The sequence below is a fragment of the Salminus brasiliensis genome, chromosome 18 (assembly GCF_030463535.1).
Source record: "Salminus brasiliensis chromosome 18, fSalBra1.hap2, whole genome shotgun sequence".
Classification (NCBI taxonomy): domain Eukaryota; kingdom Metazoa; phylum Chordata; class Actinopteri; order Characiformes; family Bryconidae; genus Salminus; species Salminus brasiliensis.
This window is the reverse complement of record NC_132895.1, coordinates 13,912,890-13,935,547: the sequence shown is the minus strand read 5'-3', so window position 1 is coordinate 13,935,547 and position 22,658 is coordinate 13,912,890. Positions and strand designations below refer to the sequence as shown.

General features: G+C 39.9%; 3 protein-coding genes across 3 annotated transcripts; 1 reads left to right on the top strand and 2 right to left on the bottom strand.

Annotated features, from left to right (window-relative positions):
- Positions 1–601: 601 nt before the first annotated feature.
- On the bottom strand, positions 602–11,064 carry tgfb1b (transforming growth factor, beta 1b). The gene is made up of 8 exons (XM_072661269.1): positions 10,874–11,064; positions 9,139–10,778; positions 3,819–4,082; positions 3,526–3,603; positions 2,995–3,145; positions 2,738–2,888; positions 2,233–2,343; positions 602–2,161 (listed from the first exon to the last, which is right to left on the bottom strand). The coding sequence occupies exons 2-8, from the start codon at positions 9,476–9,478 to the stop codon at positions 2,114–2,116; spliced, it is 1,143 nt and encodes a 380-aa protein (XP_072517370.1). The 5' UTR covers positions 9,479–10,778; positions 10,874–11,064; the 3' UTR covers positions 602–2,113.
- An 87-nt stretch (positions 11,065–11,151) lies between these two features.
- b9d2 (B9 domain containing 2) lies at positions 11,152–13,754 on the bottom strand. Its single transcript, XM_072661271.1, has 4 exons — positions 13,645–13,754; positions 12,433–12,526; positions 12,185–12,310; positions 11,152–12,071 (listed from the first exon to the last, which is right to left on the bottom strand). Exons 2-4 carry the CDS (start codon positions 12,518–12,520, stop codon positions 11,758–11,760), a joined length of 528 nt encoding a protein of 175 aa, XP_072517372.1. The 5' UTR covers positions 12,521–12,526; positions 13,645–13,754; the 3' UTR covers positions 11,152–11,757.
- Positions 13,755–14,487: 733 nt separating this feature from the next.
- On the top strand, positions 14,488–18,783 carry diablob (diablo, IAP-binding mitochondrial protein b). Its single transcript, XM_072661270.1, has 6 exons — positions 14,488–14,557; positions 15,408–15,537; positions 15,874–15,993; positions 16,092–16,202; positions 16,776–16,872; positions 17,372–18,783. Exons 1-6 carry the CDS (start codon positions 14,520–14,522, stop codon positions 17,560–17,562), a joined length of 687 nt encoding a protein of 228 aa, XP_072517371.1. The 5' UTR covers positions 14,488–14,519; the 3' UTR covers positions 17,563–18,783.
- The last annotated feature ends 3,875 nt before the right edge of the window (positions 18,784–22,658 follow it).

Here is a 22,658-nt window from a genome sequence, read left to right as displayed (position 1 = left end):
CCAAGAAAAACCTCAGCTAGTTTGAATAAACTAATAGTTCAAAGATAGCTCTAAGTTTAGACACTACTAAACACAAGTCAGTAAGGTGACCACTCTGCTATTCGCAGACTACTGGGAACTGCCCCGGAAAGTAATCTATCCCAGCGTTAGCCTTGTTTCTCAAGTGCAGGCGAAGCTCTCAGGAGCGACCTTTGGATACCAAACATGTCTTGACATCCAAGCAGACTGGCAACATTTGCAGTAAAGGAAAACATCCCTTTTAGGGAAGCCCTTTCCATTTCTGTTCCTGTAGTTCTATTAGAACACAGCATGTGTTCTGCTGCTGTGTGTTTGTCGAGTCTCCAATCATAACAAAACATGTTGACAGGATATTTTATTTCCCGAACACCTGGAACCGATGTCGGGATTGGGAATAAAACACTGTTTGCTGATTCTTCTCTATGAGGTGGTCCAGTAGCTTAACACCTCTCGTTTTAACTGCTTATAGAAATATATGATGTGGATTTGATTACTTGTTAATGGAATGTATGAACCTTTACTAAAATGCCCATTTGGAATAGGGGTGCAGTGAGTGTAGTAAAGGAGTCCGATGAAAATAACCTCAAGTAATATGTGATTTATTTTTAGTTATATGCAAATGTAGCTTTTAGGGACTGTGTGTCTGAGAACATCTGCCTCAAGCAGAAATTGTATTAATTTTGAAAGCAGTGTACATGTATTGATCTGTTTGTGAAGTATAGAATTTATTTACTAGAAAAAAATGATGTAGACATGCAAGCCAAGCCAAAAACACTGTACTCATAACTAAGCCAAATATAGAGCTGTCAAAGCAGAAACCTCCAGTTGCTTTTGCACAAGTCAGGTATTGCAAGTATTTGTTCATACTTGCTTTGATAGTGCAGTTACAGATTTTGAGATTTACTCCCAATGGTTTAATCACAGTGTAACCATAGATTTCAGAACTGTCAATGTCAGTGGTATCAGATCCAGGACCATATACTGTCCATTCATATAAATGGTTTAAATTATTAAGCAAAATATAGTGTCCAGCCTTCAGAGCAGTCTCCAGAGATGCAATGTTTCAAATGATAAAATGAGAATTTCAAAAGAATTATTTAAAACATTCCTATTAACAATTACATAATGTGCATTTTTGTATCTGCAAGAATTTACAATGCATTGTTATCTGTTTCATAATAGTCTGAATTCATTTCATTTTACTATTGTTTTCTTTTTTATAATTAAAATTATTCAACTTTTCTATGTACTTGGACACCTTTATAAAACTTTTTTCAAATTAACAAGCATTATTATATAACATCACATTAATATAATAACACATTTCCATGAAGATCATTTCGGGTCTTCTTTATATCTTGCCCACTCTTTTGTAACAGTGCCTGAATGATGTCCTTTGTTGTTGCATCACATTTAAAGAAATCACAATTATATTATCATTACAAACGTTATAGACATTAACCCCTTAACGCAGGAAGACTTATTACACACTAAGATGTATTATTTAGTAACTACAGGGACTTCTGTACAAACTGGTGGGGCAATTCTTTGGTGATAGAAGTTAATATTAACAAACCTGCTGGCAGTTCATGCTACTATTTTTACTGACATTTTTAGACCATTTTAAAGGCCTAAAATATGTTTTTATTTTGATGCACTGAAAATGTATTCACATAAAGGAGATTATATTGTATAACTGTGAAATATCACATATTCCAGCTAGATAATGAGAAAACACTGGATTTGGACACACACATATCCACACACCCCCACACACCAACAACAAAAAAAATAAAACAAAGGTCATGTCATTGACTCTAATACGTGGAGTCACATGTTCCCAATAAATGGTCCACATGGATACAGTCTAGCTATGACAGTAAAAACTCTCACTTCACACTCTATATAATCAATTTGCAACATAACTGCTTAGAAAAGCATAGAAATAGAGTCCATGAAAAATAACTCATTGGTCTTATTACATTTTATTGTCCACTTATTCATTCTCTTCTCCTGTATCTATGGCCGCCTCAGTACGGTGCTGTCTCTTCTCCACTCTGCTCAGCAGGGAGAGTCTGGAAACCATGTGGTGCACTCAGCTACATTTGCAGGTCTTCACAATCATATTTGACAGTTGTTCTACCTGTAGTGAGTGTAAGTAAGTCAGTGAACAGCTTACAGTTGGAGTGTACTATTTAATGGTATAATACTAACCTTATGTTGCCTTCCCACATAATACAGGATGGGTAATGGATCCAGGACCTGGGGCACACAGCAGGGCTGGGCTGATGCTCCAGGATTATGATGTTTGTACAGTGCCAATACCTAGCAGAATATATATATGTAAAAAAAAAAAAAAAAAAAACAATCAAACAATGTTAAAATGATGAAACTGAAGAAGGCATTATGAGTATATGTACACAGACATGCTACAGCAAGCTATTATTTATTCAGAGCACATTCCTGATATAACAGTGATGAATGAAGCCATTAAAACTGTTAAGACTGTGGAAATTGGTGGTTCTATTAGTCCATACATGAGTCCTATTACATCTCTGAACTTTTCAAATATCAACTAGCAGCAGAATGCATATGATCAAAAGTGCAAAACAACTGTGTGTATACGTGGATTACAGATAGCTAGGCTTGGAAAAAGGATGGCTGGGCTCTGAGTGGCCTAATTACTCAGTGGTCTAATGAAAGGCTTTTTGCATCTTACCTGTGCATACTTATTTTCTGTGTTCCAGACATAGGAGCAAGAGCCAATACAGTAGTTTGCGTAATAGCCAGATGGTTCATGTATCCATTTCCAGCCTAGGTCCTTCCGGAAGTCTATGTAAAGTCTTCTCACACAACAGTTCTCGGACTGCCTGGATAAAACATGTAAGCTACATGTAAGATACAGTGTGGCTTTTTGAACGTAGAGAGGACACAGTTGGCTATTTCGATTTTCATATGAAATAATCTAAATATTACTCAGAGCAAACGTCTTCTGCAGCAGCTTGCCGCTTTCTCCTTGAGTTGAGCTGGCTGTGTCGCTCCACTGGCAGTGACATCACCAGAATGTGTGGCTTCCTCAGCATCTTGTTCTGTAGGGATCCTTTGTCTCCTCTATCTGTGGGTATGCCTGCAGGTTGATGAGTCAGTATAGTGTCAGAAATGTGGGATTTGAAAATGGGTATTTCGAAGCAGATGTGGGCGACATGTCCAGAATGCAATATTGTGATTTCTGAAGGAAATTTTACAATAAATAAAACTATATTTTAGATTTTGTTTTTCTAAAATTGGACAAGTTGGACAAATGCATACTCTTACAAAAGGAGCTATAAAGGGTTATTTACCCATAGAAAGGTTCGTCAGACTAACAGCTCCTTTCAAAAATGAGTTAACAGTGTTTTGCAGGTTCTAGAATAGGTCTCTATATATATTTTCACAATATTTGACAACAGGACATATCGCTCACCCTCTCTAAAAGCACGGTTTTAAATCTGACTTCATATTGCAGACCTGAAATGGTGAAGAAACGATTTTGGCTGGGTTCACCACACCCACAGTGTAACTTTATCTGGAACACCCGTTCTTTCTCTGTGTGAGAAACAGAAGTTAGTAGTCTGAATGATCTATTCCTTGGAACTATTTTATCTTTATTTTTCTAATGTTTACAGTGACAAAAGCATTTTTTTCTAAAAGCATTTTTATTAAGGGTGCTTATCGTTTTGGAGATTGCCACCCTTATTGCTCTTCAAGACAGAAAATGACCATCACTCTAAGGCAACCTTGTGTTGATAGTTGAAACTCACCAGGTTTTTGCAGCCAGTCTTTCAGAGTGTGTGTTACATCGAAGGACAGCCACTTGCCTTTCGAGTCACTAGTGATGAAATGCGAATTCAAATAGCGGGCTTTGTCCCCAGCGCCCTGGTACAGCTCTAACCTCTGCTCTGTGTCAGGAGGCATTGTAGTTTCCACGATATGAAGACGAAGCTCTGCTTGGGAGACCATTTGGTCCTGGCCCAAAACGTCCTGCACTTTTTTGATGTTGAACACCATTACTGTGTTATTTACACCTGAAAATACAGAAAGGTCTTGGAAAAAGTGGTACGAAGAGTCAAATCTATAAAATGTGCCTTTTACCCCAAATCTATTGTAGTCTACATTTGCTTCTCTAGCTTAGCGCTGGAGCTACAACGCTACCAGTCTGCACAACCTTAATAAAGATCTGGATGTGTTTGAGCATGTTGAGAAATTAATGCGTGGGTCTTTATTTGTTTAAAAGATTTCAAGTGACTATTGACTTAAAGGTGCATGAATTTGTCCACTGCATTTAACCCATCTGTGGTAGTGAACACACACACACACACTAGTGAACTAGAGGCAGTGAGTACACACACACCCATAGCGGTGGGCAGCCAACTCCAGCGCCTGGTAAAGGGCCTTGCTCAAGGGCCCAACAGTGGCAGCTTGCCAAGCCCGGGAATCAAACCCACAACCCTGTTATCGATAGCCCAGCGCTCTAACCGCTGTAGTAGTTGTTAGCAATGCTACCAAAAGTTGCAACGCAGAAACAAAAGAAGCAAACTCTGAACAAGTGGAAAATTCACAAAACCATGCTTTAAAGCAGCACAGTACCCTGTCTTCTTAGCAAGCTTTTTATGATGCCTCATCTGAAGCCCCAGACAGTCCTTCCCTGCTCTGTAAATCTAGAAGACCATGTGCTCTGCTGCACATTTGGCATTTTTCATATTCCGTTTGATTCCATGAGTTTAGTATAATGCCTAAAACACTACCACGGACTTCCAGACCCCTGTTATTACTGCTTCTTAGTTCAGGAAAACTTCAATCATGCAGCCAGTCATGCTTATTTTATGTGATTAAACTGACAACAAGCCCAAATAGGCCTAATGCACATGGATGGAGAAAAGGTTCCTTCTTAACGTATGCCAGACAACTGTATAAACAAAAACATTTGTCTTAAAATGGAAGACACAGAGTCTGCCAACTCAGAAGTGAATATACCAGAAGTTCCAGCGTTTCGATGCGTTTTACAAGTTACACACAGACTGCAGTCGGCAGCTACCTCAGCACATGAACATCACAGCCTAAAGCAACAAGAAAGTATTCGCTCCAGGTCAGATAGAGTAGAGCCGGGCTTAAATACAGCGCGGTTTTGCTTTGAGGTCATATAAGGTCATTGTGGAATGTTCTGGAAATCGTTCGTTATACGATTTAACGTCCATTCTGCTTGATTTGTTTCTCAGTTGATTTGTTTCTCGAAAAGTAAGGATGAGACACGAGGGGGATGTCAGCCTTAGGAAGCACAGAATAGAAAGATACATTTCATTTTAGCTTGGCTTATGTTATCCAGAGAGAAGAGAAAGAAAGAAAGACAGAAAGAAAGAAAGAAAGAAAGAAAGAAAGAAAGAAAGAAAGAAGAGACCAAAATTAGATAAACTGAAAGTCAGAAACATTGACGAAAAAAAAGAAACTGTCAAGCAATATAAGGTGAGACAAATACAACAAATTAATCCCTTTTTACCTTTTAGGGCACTAATGAAGTATGTTGGGCAATTTTCTGAGTTGCTTTTTATTATTATTATTATTTTATTATTATATGCATTTATCAGCCAGTTAAACAAAGTCAAATATAAATAAGTGCATAAGTGTAGGAGTTATGAGATAAGCTCAATATTCATATATCCAACAAATAGATGAAAGAAAATCAATCAAGAATACCACTGGGATTCAGATCAAACTAAAAAACTGTAACACAGCAATCAGTTACAGCATTTCTTATTTTCAAATGTACTAATTTGAAAATAATTAGCATTTCTTCTCGTTACTTCTCATTACTTCTCGTAACGCTCAACATGCCGTCTGTTCACGAATAAAGTCCTGCCTTTCAACAAAATGAACCAATCAGCTTGCTGGTTATGCTGCAAGCAAAGGAACTCTACCTCAATGTGGAGAGCTGTGCAAGCGCAGAAGACGTTTTTCTGCATTATTGAGACGAACACTACAAACTATTCTTGAGGGTTTGTCAGATTTGATCAGTGATTTGTAATATGCATTGAAGCAGTAATCTGGCCTTCAGTTACAAATATATTGGTCTCTCCCCATTCATAGAGATAGAAGCCTGAAAGAAGTGCCCGGTGGCGTTGCAAAGATGGCAGTCAAGTGAACAGACTTGTCTAAAAGGACTGTGTGTATAGTAAACAGCACAGCTCTCTGCATCAGCTGAACGTGAATCAAGATGCATCGGGAGTCTCGTTACTAGACAGCAGTGGACTTATGTTTCTAAGCAGCATAATGGTCAAAGGTTATTCCTTGAACAGCACAGTGCTTTTACTGATTTTAACTCAGAATTCAGTTATGAATACAGTGTGCGTATGATGCTTTAAACACGGCTCTGCCACTCACACTTTTGTTTATGCGACCGGTACTGACGCATGTTGATGATGAGGTCCGAATTCGTTTGTGTTTCCAGTGCTACTTACTAAACTAAATCGTTTTTTACTACATTGCGCAATACTAATGAGGGAGTAGGGATCCATTTCAGTCACAGCCTTGGTTTTAACCATTAAAAGGCCAATCTGATGAAAATGTAATACATTCTCTACATTAAATCAAAGAATTTGGTGTAATATATAAACAATGTTGTGTCCATGTGAAGAAACTAAGGTACAGAGATATCCAATTTTGAATTTGTAATGCCATAAAAACCAACACATTAAATATATCTACCTATTTAGCCTACAGATGTTTAACCCATCCCATTAATGTGGAAGTTATAATGAGCGTTTCACTCTGGACTGGATGGATCATTGGTATATATATTTATGGAGTGCCCTCAATCATGTATGGGACAAAGGCATCTTATTTTTATTTGCCTCTATACTATACAGCTGTAAATTTGTACTCATTTGCAGTTCACAAGGGTCCATAGTCTCAGATTTTAATAAAACATTTTTTTTTATCATGTAGAAATTACAGCCCTTCTATACAGAGTCCCAACATTTCAAGGCTCCATAATGTTTAGATCCTATGGCCTCAGGGGTGTATATGATGCTATGAGATATACAGTAGGTTAATTTGCACATTTGTCAAATATTAACATATGAAAATAGGACTGGTCCCAGCACTGAACTTTCATTTTCAGAGCTGTTGCAGTTAGAGTTGTTCGAAATAGGCCCACTGCTCATGTCTCTGCCAGTCTGAGCCAGAATTATCCCTATATCTGACAGTAATTACACATTGGCCAGCCCTCTGAGAAAATGATCCAGATCATGCCACACTGCACCACCGCAGAGCAACACACTAATCCTCCCCCTTCAAATCTTCAAATAGGAGGGTTTCCGTGACTCTGCCGTATTGCAGCATCTTAATGCAAGGGCGCAAGTTTTGAGAGGTTCACTGCTGAGACACGTAATGATAGGAGAGGCAAAACAGAACATGAAAGCAGAGGAAATTATGGGAGTAGGTGGAGGAAAGCATGCAGGCAAACTCAAAAGACGGAGAAGTAAATGGTCGACCCTGTCGGTGGTTTTCCAGAGTTGTCAGTTCAGAAAACCGCCACCAAAATAACCCCACACATGCCAAACCAAGTCGAACGGCCTAAATTATACATATCCTTACGCAGTCCTCCACACTAAGTGCTAAGTCAAGCTTCGAAACGAACCTGCATTATGAAGCACTCATTATAAATCTGTATGATTTTCACATCAGTATTTGGCCAGTTGAAAACACTGGAGGTAGAAGTGCAGGTAATGCTTAGTAGTGGAGTGGAGTGTGGCTCGATTTAAAGTTACTGCAATGAAAGTGAAAGGGGCTCTAAGGTTTGTCCTACACTGTATTTTAATTGTATGTATTAAAGCATTAAAGAGGCTATGCTTACAGTTACCGTGACCATGTTTCTAACCTTTAACTCTCAAACCAGCTGTTCTGTTACTGCACATTTCACTTCAGCCAAACCGAACATGTGAAAGGGCACTACAGTGAGCTGTTCTGAGCGTCTTCTGATTTTCAAAAAGCGGAAGCTGACTAGAGGAGAGGTCCCAGACAATGCCATTTAAGTACAACACTCAGCACAGCTCAGAGAAGGAAGTTCCATCTCTTCTCTTTCGTTATGTTCTGATGGCTACATATGAATGGCGCAGTACATCACAGCATGGCTGTAAAAGATAGCTGGGGATTGATGGATGTGGGCTGGAAGATAAACAGTTCAAGTTGCCCAGTTGACTTTCAATTCAGGATCCGAGTCACTCACTAGCACCCTCTAAGTACACTTCCTTCCTGTCTGCGGTCTACTAACTATCACACACCCTCAAGAGAAAAAGAGATCATTAAACCGTTCACATTTACTTTGTCATGCATGATGTTATTAATGGTACATAAGGCCAGTTCCCAGATCCTGATTACCTACCTGATTAATTAGCATCCATATTTTGGTCAGACATTCAAACAACATCTTTTTATGGGCTTTTTTGCAGTATAGATCGATGTTAAAACCTTGCGTTTCAGCAAACACTGATATTAATTCAATATTTCTGCTTTAAAAACGAAGGTTTTAGACCTGTGGTCTTCAACACTGCTCCTGGACAGCTGCCTTCCCACAGACTTTGGATCCAACCTTAATCCATCCCACCTGCCTTCAGAAGTCCTTGATTGGCTAAATGGGCTGTGCAGGAAGGTAAATGTCCAGGGGGGTTAGAGACCACTGCTTTAGATGTGACTCTTTAGTTCAAATGAACATCTAAAAGTAGACTAGAACGCTCTACTACCCAACATGAGGAAATCTACAACGACATGACATGAGTGTTTGGTATTGCAGTGGTATTACAAGACTGGATCGATTCATTAATATTTCCCTCCAAACATCCAATCCAGGATACCTGGTACCTGGTCTTCAAGTTGTATCTGGCAAGTTGTTGCCTGTCAATTGTCAGCTGAGTGTACTATTCTTCTAATCTAGCACCTAATCAATCATTCATTGATTTGGTCACAAGATTCAAATAGTCTTCTTTTTTCTTCTGTTAAAAAAGTCACATGTACAAGCCATTCCATTATTGAATTTCCATGTGATGATGGAGGTAAAGCCAAATAGACACACCACCTAGATATACTCACTCTGGGTGTTGAACCTGTGAACCTCCTTGGCATAGTATGCCTCCTCTTCTGCATCCTGAGAAGTCAGGCTTACAGAGTTCTGCATCAGCTCCTCGCTCAGCTCCACCGTGCTGTTGTAGACGGACAGCACATCTGCCGGAACCTCTTTTGCCTCTTTTTCTTCTTCCACCTCTGGCTCCTTGGCCAGCCGCAGCTTGCTCAGGATTTGCCCTCGGATGGCCTCGATCCGCTTTTGTTTCACCAGCTCCAAGTTCAAAGGTTTGCAAGTAGACAGAGCACCACTGTGGGATGCACACTTCAGAAGGCACAGCAGTGCCAGGATGAAAGCCTGCGCCTTCATCGTCTGCAGATGGCTTTGAAGGGTGTATTTAGGTCCTGAAGAAAGCTTGGCACGTTTGATGGACGTGAAGAGGGAGGGAAAATGCTCTGCTGAAGGCTTAAAGCACACGCACGTTCAATGCTGGTTCCACTTCAGTATTCCAACGAAAAATTTCCATTGGCCAGAGGCGCCTTTGCTTGAGTTCCAAACTCCAGGGTCAGGATCAGAGTCACTACACCACTGAGAAATTGCTGCCCATATCTGTCTTGCTGGCAGGCTGCCTTGTTGGATCTGACAAACACACAACTCCCAAATGAAGTCTCAGGGATCCAACATGCTGCCACACAATAAACTAGAGACAACCTCGGAGGAAACCTCACTTGTTACCACACATTATTTGCAGCACACAGGGCACAATCAAGAGCTTTTAAGAGTCCCACCCCTACGACTCCAGAGTTTAAATACATCACTGTACATCACAGCTAATTGGAGCTCCTCTTTTTCAGTCCTGGCCTCACAAGCCTCACTTCGCTCTAAACTTAAGGAGTGAAAGAGGAAAAGGAAGCAGGATAGCTTAACAGAATGACACAACACTTCCTTCACCTCCAAGCAATTTCTCTATCAGACCTAACCCGCTGTGCAAAGCAGTCTTAATAAGGTGGTCTAGGCTGCCACACAGATTGCTGGACGCAACAGCAAAATACAGTGCATACTTGCTCTCACATCAAACCAACATAGTTTCCAGCACTGTTAGAAGAGTCTGGAGCGAAACGCACAACCAGTACTAGATTGAAAAGGCTTATCTATTACAGCCTTTAGAGAGAGCAGATCACAGGACTTAAGAGCCTAATCTTGTCCACTGAGTAGTACTACAACACACACAAAACATCTAAACCATCAAGACCAATCAAATTAGATGAAATCCATTCAACTTATCTCTTAAAGCCACTTCCAAAGGTCTGGCAGATGCAGCTCCCATGGGGAGCATCCTAATTTCAAGCTGCGTACAGTAGTGTCCCAAGAAGGCAGAGGTTTTCACAGCGAATTAGTGGAGACACCCAAACATTACGCCGGCTGCACACAGACCAACATAAGCCTTCTGCTCTCAGAAAAGCTCCCTTCTTCCTTCCCTCCCCTTCTCATTCTTTTCTCTTGCCTCTCATCAGCCATTGGTTCAACAGCTGAGAGGAACTCAGATGTAAACAGGACAGGATGACAATACTCCACAAGACACCACTATCTACCGTCTAAAATCGATATTTTGTAACACAAACAGGATGGTTTCTGCTGCTGCCTCGAGGACACACATGCGAGCATGCTCCTGAAAAAAAAGATCAAGATGAACGCTGATGTATCCAAAGCCATTAAGGTTCCTGTGTAGACTATTTTCTGGAGGTTGTGCGTCACACAGCCTACCTCTTTTGCTTCGCATGACACAACTCATGACGGGAAAGAGACACTGTTCCTTTTCTGCCCCCGCTCCCTTGCTTGCTCTGCATTCTTGTTGCTGCTTGCTGAAGACAAAAATGATTTGTGAAAGCGTAACGTTCCGTGCAGGACAACCGACTGAGTAAACCACAACTGTTTTTCAGCTTTCTTCTGTAACCACGCAGGAAATGAGCATACTAAAACATCTGCAACACATCAAAAGGGTGACTTTGCTCTCATCATCATCAGAACACAGTCATAGCAAATCGAAAGGGAAACAAATTGTATTTAATTGGGGGGAGGAGGCTGGTGGCATACAGTAGATCATGAAACTCCCATGAAAACAGACTAAAACACTCTGCGAGTAAGACACTACCTGTAATGCCTTAATATTTAATCAGGGCTTTCCTTGAACAGTGACATGGTCACTTCTGGCTTGGAAAAGATCAATTCAACTGTCTGGAGAACTGAAAATTCTCAAAAATGTACTTTTGTTAAAACACCACCCATACTGCATTATAAAAACATCACATATAAATTACACAGTAAAAAAAATACAAAACAAAGTTATCAAAGCACTGTAGTGAACATTATCAGTCAGATTGAGGTGAAAAACACAGAACGTATTACTGCATTCCTTCGTACACATCCAAGTAAGCCATTTCCCCTTTTCTCCAGAACTGTGGTCTGGCTCTCTTAGAAACCAGAAGTCAAACGACTCATTTATGTCCACTCTTTAAAATAAAAAACCTCCACTGCGTTGCATAACACGCTGTAAGAACTCCACTAAAACCCTACTAAACGTTTCTAGTCTCAAATGTCAACTTCTCCGTCACTCTGTTTTATATCTGCACACTGGAGGTGTCCCACACTTAGCTCTCCACACCGTATCTATCAAAATGCCGCAGAATGACGCAGAGCTCCAGCTCTACGGTGCCCATGGCAACCGTGTGAAGTCTATATCTGTCTGCTCCGCTGTAAATGAGGTCAGGAGAGCGAAGCTGAGGGCCTCCGCCGACAAACATCTGAGCTAGCTGTTCCTGCCAGGTTCCCACTGGTCTCCACGTCGCACACTGCAAGCGGTGCTGTCCAGGGCTGGAGGGGACATGGCAATAACCATAACCATACAGCTCACATCTGCCAAAAGAGTCCTGATGCCACACTTGTAGGTGAAGCTTTGGCCAACCTAAAAAACAAAACAAAAAAACAATTAAAACAAAAAAGAAGCCCATTAACAAATGATGATGATGATGTTTTCCATGCAGATGTTTTTATACCACTTGGATGTTTCACACATACCTTGAAGGCCCTTAGTAGTGTAATGCAAGTCGATAGGATGGCTCCAGTATGCCATGTCACCTATTTGGGGCATGTCCACTTGTGTCTGTCCCTCCTTCAGTCCAGAGAGGAGCCTCCATGCTCCTCCTGATAGGAAGGGAAGAGAGCAATAAGGAGAAGTTAACTAAGACAAGAAAAACAAAAGCCTTGCAACTAAAAATAAGATATGAGAAATGACAAACAAATGAATGTGAGATGAGATTGGACACCTGTGTGAACGCCCCACTTGCAGAACAAACTGCTTTGAGGGAAACCACTCGCCCCAACGATCTGTCCGATTATATGCAACTCTGCCATAAGACTCTGCAAAAGATTGGAACATTAGAGTTATATCTTAAGACAGCAGTCAGATTTCCATGGTCCCACTGGTCCCAGAAAAGCAGGCTTTAAATAAACGAAAAGCAATTACGATGATGATTTTGATCATTATTTTTTATGTTGTATGAGACTAATTATCAAAATCTCCATAAAATGCAAGCTTTACTAAGGCAAAATGTATGGCTTAGAAACTGAAATTTGAAACTGCATCTGCGTCAAACTGCACATCTGATATAGAATATTTGTATGGTAATGTCATAGCAGAAAGCATCAGTATAATCTAATATGTCAGCTCCTCTTTTTGTACATATGGAAAGGATTATGTTTGAAGGCCAATGGATCCATTAAACCCATAACTACTCCTCCAAACAGTTACACGTGGTTGAATTTCATTCAGATCTAGAAATAGCTCTTTGGTCTTACATTTGGTTTAGAGGAACTTTCAGTGGTCTCATGATTCTGTTGTGATGGTGTTGTGAAGCTAGCTAGGTAAGCCAGCAAAGGCAGAAAAAGATGTAGTGCTAGCTACATCTAGCTAAAGTCATAGTCTTCAGTATGTGGCTACTAAATTTATCTATAAATAACAAATACAAGATACATTTACTAAAACAAGATCTTGGAGGGATTTTTATTGCCATCGTCAAAAGAGGCTGGGTAAATACTTGGCTAGCTAGCTAGGTTAAAGGGACTAATGTTATATGAAGTTACATTAATGTTACTGTAGATGAACACAGTCTGCAAACGTTGGCAATACATATTGTAGACGACATACTACTACTACTACTACTAATAATAATAATAATAATAATAGCTATGATACGATCATCTTATCTAGCTAGCTATAAAGGTAGCACAACATATACTGTGAACCTAAAACAGCACTACAGGCAGTAGATAGCTAGCTAGCTAATGTTAACGCTGCTTAGCAAAGTCAATTCAGTAGCTAGCTAATCTAGCTAGCTAGCTATAAGTGCAAGCTAACGGTGGCTATGCTAGCTAGCTAGCTAGCTAGCTAACTAACTAGCAAAGTAGTCAATAAGTAAATAACCCTTGCTACATGCCCTTATCAAACACACAGTGTGAAAGCTGCAGCAGAGGCATACCAGAGGCTGTTCATTGACCAGTGATATCTTACTGCTGGAAAAAGCTGCGCTTTCTTTCAGATCGGACCGCTAATCCTGAGCTTTAGCAGCGCCCAGTGTTTACACTCCGATCCACACTGCCCGTCGTTAAGGCTCTCATTTCCTTAGCAACGGTTCTCTCGCTCTGTGACAGAAGAGAGGCAGGTCTAAGGCTCGTTGGTGCCGCCTTGTGCTCAGCGCTCACTGGACTTTACCCTTATACCTCAACCACACGCATACACCGATCAGCCATAACATTAGGACCACTAATGTGAAGTGAAAGGCATTAAGTGGAATCTGTCAAGGGGGTGGATATATTGTGCAGTCAGTTCTTGCAGGCGGTGCGTTGAAAAAGCAGCACAATGGGCAAGCGTAAGCTTCTAAGATAAGATAAGATAAGATAAGATAATCCTTTATTAGTCCCGCAGTGGGGAAATTCACAGTGTAACAGCAGAAAGGGATAGCAGGACACTCAGTTACAAAAATTTAGATAAATAAATAATTTACACTATATACACACAATATAGATAAGAATAAAAAAAAAAGCAATAAACAATATTATTTACAGCAAAAGACTCTTAATTGCACATGGGGGTGGGATATTGCACATAGTATTCCCTGACATGAACATGTGTGTGTAGTTAAGTGGCAATGGCCAGATTAATAGGGCTAGGCAACTGGGTCAAGTGGTCCGATTTTTATTAAAATCGTGAATAAAGCACGTTATTATAATAATAATAATAATAATAATAATAATAATAATAATAATAATAATAATAAAAGGTTTACCTCGGACAAACAGCGCTGGTGCTTCCACACCCCACCGCTGGGGGCGCAGTTGGACTGGTTGAGGCAGAATGGCGCTGTACAGGAGGAAGGTGTTTGCTCTTGGGTGGTATGTGTTTTGACATTTAATTCAGTTCATATTTGCAAAAAATTGAAGATTAGTGCGTGTTTTATAAATATATATTATACATAACATAAATGCAGTTAGTTAATGCTGACTGGGAATGTGTGTAGTAAGTCGGGGTGCGTTTGGCTAACGGCTACTTCCTATCTAACCTGGCTAACTTATAAACATCTAGCTTGCACTATAGCTAGATAGCTAGGTAAATTACCAGTAATGTTGATACTGCTGTAAAACACGTCTCTGTCAAGTTAGTGCAGGCTTTTTATTTAGTATGTAATAATTTTCAGAAGCTTAATCACAGTAATTTACGTTTTGTTTTTAAAGTGTTATAAATTAGTCTTATAAATGAGTATATTAGCACTACAGGACCAGCAGAGGTAGCTATTAGCTTTACTAGTCTTTACCAGTATAACTAGAGCCACTTTAGTAAAAAAAAAAAAAAAAAAGCTAGAAAAACTAGAAGTAAAGGTAGCTAGCTATCTTTCTTAAACAGCCTGAGTAGTGGTAAAAAATCTCACATATTAGTATCAGACCAAAAACACTATCTACTATAAGTACTATAAGTACAGTGTAGTTCCTACTGTAATAATACATTCAGCATCAGTACAGAAGCTGACAGCTAGGAGCTTCTCAGAAAAGCAGCACCGTATACATACATAGCTGTAGCTATACATACAGTGTCATGAAAATGACTTCAAGCCTTTTGATGTTGCATATTTTTAGCTTATTGCCCATCCCTTAACTCTGTTGATATTAGCAGAGCACACTAGTCTTTTTTAGCTTATCTAACCAGTTTTTGAACTGAAAGTAAAAGCTTATTCTCTTTTGTTTTCAGCTTCGCAGCAAGTTTGCTGAGTGCCACCAACAGAACCTGCCTCAGACTTGGCAGACTCCCGTCCTTAGTTAGGAAGAACTGGATTTCTTTAGGCATCTCTGGAGGCCTGTGTGCTGTTCCCTTTGTGCAGGTTTGATGAAGTGCCATGATAGGAATACTTGTATAATCACTTAGTAGTAGCACATAATGATGTTTTGGTTGTTAGAAATACAATACATGTAAAAAATAATCAAATTTAAGGTGAAATGCACCACTGTGTCCTCATCTGTGTCTTCCAAGGGGCCACTGTCAGGCTCACCCTTTTGCACAATTAAAATCATCAAATATTGAAATCTAATAATCTAAGAAATATAGAATCTGTAGCTCATGTCCCCCCCCCCCCCCCTACTGATACTGTTGCTCTCAGAAAGATAGTGCTGTCAATCTGAATTGAACTGCCTGGCATCTGTATTGTATGCATATACAGGATAATGTATCCCATGAAGCCCTGATCCGTAGAGCATCGTCTTTGGTGACCAACAGTGCCAACACTTACCTTTCTCAAACTACTTTGGCACTAGTGGACTCCCTCACCACATATACCAATGTAGGTACTGTGCCAGGACACACTAACATCAGTAATTCGTGTACAGTAAGACAGTGCTGTGACAGTAGGTATGTCTTGTGTGTACTCTTTCTCTCCAGACAGTACACACTCTAGTAACTCTTCACAAAACCTATGTATCCAATTTCAAGAAGTTGAACCCTACACAGGAGGACAGGATATGGCAGATGATCGTCTCCAAGCGCCAAGAGGTAACAACTAACACTTCGGCAAAGGTCACAGACCCTTCATATCAGTTAGCACTTTAACTGTGTGGTTTTCAAACCTGTTCTCATGACTCCCCCAAGACAGTCCTCATTTTTGCCCTATCCCAAAGTGTATTGTGTTGAGTTGGACCAAAAATGGGGACCGTCCAGGCTTGCCTGAGAACTGAACTAGAAATCACTCATAAGATCTAATATGCCATCCTCAAACCTTATACTTTGTTTAAATGTTTACAATAACTGTTGTTTTTGTATATATTGTAGAAACCTATACAATGTAGGTTTGCCGAAATCCAATTTAGATTTTTTATTCAACTATTTAGTAATTTTCTGAACAAGTTATTATTTTCTATCGTAGTTATTTTCGTAGTTTTAATAGTCATTGTATACTGTACAGAACTGTACAGTTGTATACTGTAGCTATTTAAATTATTATTTTTTTATCTGCCTTGAGATTTGATCCTTCATCACTTAAGCAGTCAGATTGCTAAAAGATGCATTTGAATTAAGTGTAGTTGATTTGTTCATTTAATCTGAATAAAATGTTTTTGACTGGATTAGGTCATTGATCAAAGGGAGAATTGCAGAAAATTTGAAACACACTGGATGACTGCGGTTGATCTGTCAGAGGTGGCTGCTGAAGCTGCTTTTAATGCAGGTAAGATGTCTTGTAGTTACAAGTGCCTGACACCTGACACAGGATACATGGACATTAACCCAATAATCAAGTTATTCAGCACATATTTACAGTAAACTTGCTTATTCAATAGAAACAACCTGTTGCCCTATCCACCACAGACATTTAACTCTACACCTCCACCAACATGTTATAAATAAATAAATATGTTTATTTACTTGTCTTTTGCTGCACAAACACATCACACTCTTCTTTGTCGTTGGCATTTATGTAGAAGTGTTGTGTATTAATGCTTATTATTATTATTATTATTATTATTATTACTTATTTATTGCATTATTTACATATAATTACTATTATTTTTATTCTTCTTATTATTATTATTATTTGTGATCATAGTTTTTTTTGCAGTTTATATTATTTGATAGTGGAAAGAGTACATTGATACAGTGAGGTGCAGGAAGAAATGTGCACTTTAGATTTTCCATGTGACTGAAATTTTGCAATGTTTTTGCTTTAGGAGCAGACCAGGCTTCAGCTGCAGTCCAGACTAACCTACAGATGGTACGTTCTCAAGTACAGCAGGTACAACAGCGCTCACATGAGGCAGAAAAAGAGCTGAAAGAGAACAAAGCAGAAAACAGTGAGCGGCTCCAGCGGGAAACACAAGAGGAGGAGGAAATTCCAGAGGCCTATCTGAGAGAGGACTAGTGAAGAGCAGCAGTACAGATTTTAGATTTCCTAAAGACACCTGCGGCACTACATCTCCACAGTTCCAATGGTATTTGGAACAATATAACAATAACAAGGATATTTTCTGTGTTTGTAACAGTTCAAATGGTACAAAGTTAAAGCAGGAAGCACTATGACGAGAGGGTGTTATGAAGTTAAATGTAAAGATCAGGAATATTTTTACTGATCTTTGTTCACACAAACATACAGACTGTATAGCCAGTTTAATTTGCATAGAAGGAAGTGTAATTTGTAATATTAAAATATTATTTATACACTGTTGTTTTTTAGAGGTTTTGCATTACCAAATTAAGAGTTTGTTCTTTTGTGTACTGCCCTAATCACCTGTAAGATGATGCAAGATGCAAGATAGATCAAACGGCTGTTAGTTAGATAGATTGTTTATGTTGGATTTTGGGGTATTCTAGTGGTAGTTTGTGGAGATTGAACAGCGTTAGGTTGTGTCTCTAGGCTCAGTTTTACATTTTAATTAAGTACACCACCAGTACTGGAGCAGGAGCTTCAGAAGTAGTACATGAGTTGGAAAGTGTCCTAGACAGCACATAAAACTGGCCTAGAACTGTGATTATGTGTATATTGTACATTTAAGTATATGTGGCAAATAGCATCCGCTTCCGGACAGTGTGTACTGCTTGCAACAGGTTTACTGGTTTTGAACCAGTTTCTGTTCTACTGTATTTCCCACTATCAAACAGCCTTCAAATCTTACAAATGTTTGTTGCCACAGCTGTATTCCTAATGTTATACAATTTTAAAACATCAATACATGTTTTACTGTAATAGAAGAACCAGGAAGCATTGTTAGTTAGAAAGGCAATCTGGAATATCTTGCTTGTGTTCATATGAACCAAGTAGCAACAGAGCAATGAATCGCTTACATAATAGCTGACACATACACAGACACACACACACACACACACACACACACACACACACTCTGCCTGGTAAGGTCACTAAACACAAAAGGTCTTCCAGGAACAGGACCTTCCCCCTAGTTCATAGGTGGATGCAATAATGGCATTTTGCATACCTGTGCATAATCATTAGTTCAAGTCCTTTGCATATTTTTTTAACTCCTCAGGGCTGGTTTTCCCAAAGAGAATCTCAGCACAAAGATGCTACTTGAATGTAACCCTAAACGTACCTTTTTTTTTTTTTTTTTTTTTTTTTTTTAAACAACCACAAGATTCCTATCAGGCCTGCTCATTGTCCACATGTTTGTAGGATCATGTTGCTCACACCCATCAGGTATTCCTCTTTTTTCACCTTCAGGTTTTCATCATTGTTTTAGAGTTCGCATTATCAGGTCATCCATCATGTCAGCCCTGATGTCTCTGTGTGTGTGTGCTTCACTTTTACTATCACATTCCCCATATCCTGTTTTACACGCAATGTAACAAACCATACACTCTTATACTGACACGTAAGCAAAGGCTGTGATACTGCTGGAACATCAAGTAATGATTTACACAACAAGCCAGACTATTTTCAGGTGCTTTCCTCAGAGCAAATTGGTTGCCCCTCGCCATTGCCTCGGCAGCAGTTCAGAAAAAGAGGCAATGGTTGGCTGCCCCCGTGTCGGGGGAGGCATGTGTTGGGTATTGCCCCTACTGCACTGCATGTGATAGGAGAATACATAGCAGTTGTGTAATTGCAGATCCAAACTGGGGAGAAAATCAGAATTTGGGGTCAAAACAAATGCCTTATGATAGTGATAGTCAGTATTTCTCAACCCTGGTCTTGGAGGCCCACCGCCCTGCACTTTTAGCGTTTTCCCCTGCTCCAACTAATCAACTTAATAATAGTTAATAAACTGTTCAACCATGTTACATCACAACTCAGCCAGTTCGTGCTGCATTGAAAATGTCTGTGTCTGACTTCTGCCTCAGAGGCTGTCCGTGTGGTGCTTCCTGTTCGGAAACTTTTTTTGCCCAACAAACCTGACACCACTTGAATAAGCAGCATAAGCAGGTACATCTGTGGAGGGAAAGACAGCACTGTCCACTCCTCAAAACGCCATCCCAGATGTGTGGCGGTGGCAGAATCATCCTTCGGGGATGCTTTTCCTCAGTGAGGACTGGGCGTCTTGTTAAAATTGAAAGCTCGAGAGAAATGCCCAGAAAACATTGACTTGGTTGAACTACTAAAATGAGTTTTTACAAAGTCCAGATCAAGAATCCTTGATTTTATTTACAGATCACAGTCCATAGGCGTCATCTAACCCACCTGAATGACTTGGAGCAAATCTAGTCTACTTTCAGGGCATATTGGTTTGCAATAAAACATTGCCTGGAGCAATCTGTGTCAAGTATGACTGATCAGTTGAAATTTTAAGGAACTGTTTGGTGGAAAAATTAAATGAACATGTATTATCACTTAATCCAGATGCAGTTGATCAGCAAAGGCATGCTTAATATATGTCTGCTTCTTTAGTTTAGAACCATAAGCCAAACACTGGCATTGAACTGTCACCAATCCCATATGTTATTTTTGTAATTACTTAAATCTGAATTTATTTAATTTATCTGAAAAGGATCTATCAATCTATGCAAATCTAATTAATTCAGCAAATCAAACAGACCTTTTGGGAAGACTGCATGGGTTGACCTTATTAAAACATTTAAGCTACAGTTGGAATGGCTACTCAAAATCAACTCTGCTAAGAAATTTCTTTTTGGTTTCACAGACAATAGTAAGTTACACTACGGTAACATTTAAATGGTGGTCTGGATGTGTTTTGAGCAGAGATGAGCTTGATGACGATCTTAGTTCAGTGTTAATGAGCAGTGTTAGCTTAGCATATCCCGTAGTCAACTAACGAAGCAAACTTCATCAACTTCGACTACATCGAAGTTCCATAAATATCCCACAAATCAGAATTCTGTACATTGCGCTCACTTGCACATTTTTTGGGGGCAAGCGAGTGAGACCGAGCATATAAGTGACAGACGTAGCGAGAGAAAGCGACACAGAGAGCATCCTAATTGGTCGCTCAATAGAACTATCAGTGTTCTCTCTGGGTGGGATTTACAGTCGACCACTCTCAATCATTGTGCATCAGTTCAGGTTAGTGGTCTGCAGCTCTGTGGCCTGAGTGTTTTTCACCATGAGTGTGGTGAACTCCCTTAGTTATGTTCATAAGTTCATGAGTTTAATAATATAAGGACATATTTTAATGACACATTTACTGCTTATGTGCTGCTGGTGTGTGTGGGTGGAGTGGTTGCGGTAGAGGGTTTTTTTTATTAGGTGGGGGTGTTGTTGCTGTGTACCTGATTGAAATGGGACTTTGCAGGGTGGGATGTCTGCTTATGCTCTGGGAGGGGCTGTGCATATTATGTTTTTTGGTGAGCAATCCCTTTAACACTAGAGTAAAATATGCCAATTTAAAAAGCCATTTTAAAGAGTGATCTGTCTTTTGTCCTGTTGGAATTCAGCATTGAAATAGATTGAGCGTGTTGTTGCTAAAAGACATGTCACGGCCCATTGCCATTCCTTTGTTCTCAGTCTGGATAGGTTTGAATGAAGGACATGCAGCATGATGGCAAAAGTGTCAAAGCAGGCTTTCCACATCTGAAGCATTTTCTTTCTAGCCTTCTATCTAAAGGGTTTTGTGTCCTTTGAGTGAAAGTAAAGGTCAGTTGTTCTTTGCAGTCTGTGGTTTTACCTTATCCGCATGTTTCATGGGAGGCGTTGAAATATGACCAATCTGATATAGGTCATAGAGTTGCTAATTTGTTTGTGCTACATTCAACTGAATTCAACGAACTGTTCAGCCTTGTTATGTTGAAAAGTATCCAGACACATCAAATAAGTGACTACTTTAGGATTTTTAAGATGTATCCTGTGTAGTTCCCATAGAAAAGCATTGCCACTAGAATGGGACACGCTGGCAGATTGACACATGAGCCAGTATTGGGCTGTAGAGCAGTAGAACTGCACTCTCTGTGCAGTGATGGAGCTGCTTTCAGTATGTTTGGGATGAGCTGGACTGGACGTTGGGATCCAGACCTGACTGCTCTTATTAATAACCTTGAGTGCAGAAGAAATGTTGTTTCTACAGACATTTGGATAGCATTCGGTCACTGCAGATTGCTGTGTTGCCAGCAGATGGCGCATCAGGTCAAGTTACTTGGCAACATGCTCCTTAATTGGACCAAGTGTGGTTATGGATAAAGTTTAACTCGTTTCTGAAGGTTCACAGCCAGGGGTACTCAGTCCTAGCACCAACCTTCTCCAACCCTCTATCCAGATAATGGAGGCCTTTAGAAGCATCTGAATATGTGACACCATATGGTATTGCTGGTTGCTGTGCATGGCTTTGGGCCTTGTGCTCTAGTATTTGTTTGAACTGACCATGTCACTGGCAGGTGCTTGAAAGCTCTCCTGCTTACCTGGCGGCGATTAAGAGACTTACCTGCAGCTAATCCATGGACTATGGACTGATTAGCTTCATCATTTATATCAATCAGTTTGACTGTAGCTGCGTTCAGAATGGTTCATTCATTAACTCATTCACTATATGGCATTTGCTACGAAGTGAACTTACTAGGGGACGACCATTAGACTTTTTGTACACTACGTTTGGAAAAAAAAATATTGTAAAACAATGCCATTTTAACTGTTAAACGATAGCTGGGTTCAATTTAAGAGAATACATGCTGTAATTAGGATATTTACACACCAACTTCTGTATAAATGACCAGGCAAGACAAGACAAGACAACCATGTTCACCATTAGTGTCGGACACAGATGAAATCTGACTTCCACCTTCCACCTTTATCCGTGCAGTGAACACACACATACACACCAGTGAAACACATAGTAACTGTGAGCACAAGTGCCCGGAGCAGTGGGCAGCCATTGCTGCAGCACCCGGGAGCAGAGAGGGTGAAAGGCCTTGCTCAAGGGCCCAACAGAGGCAGCTTGAGGAACCCAGGTATGGAAACCACAGCCCTGTCATCAATAGCTGGGAGCCACCACTGAGCCACCTCTGCATCATGCACGAGGACATTGTTTTTTTATTATTAGTATTATTAGTTCTAATGGTTTT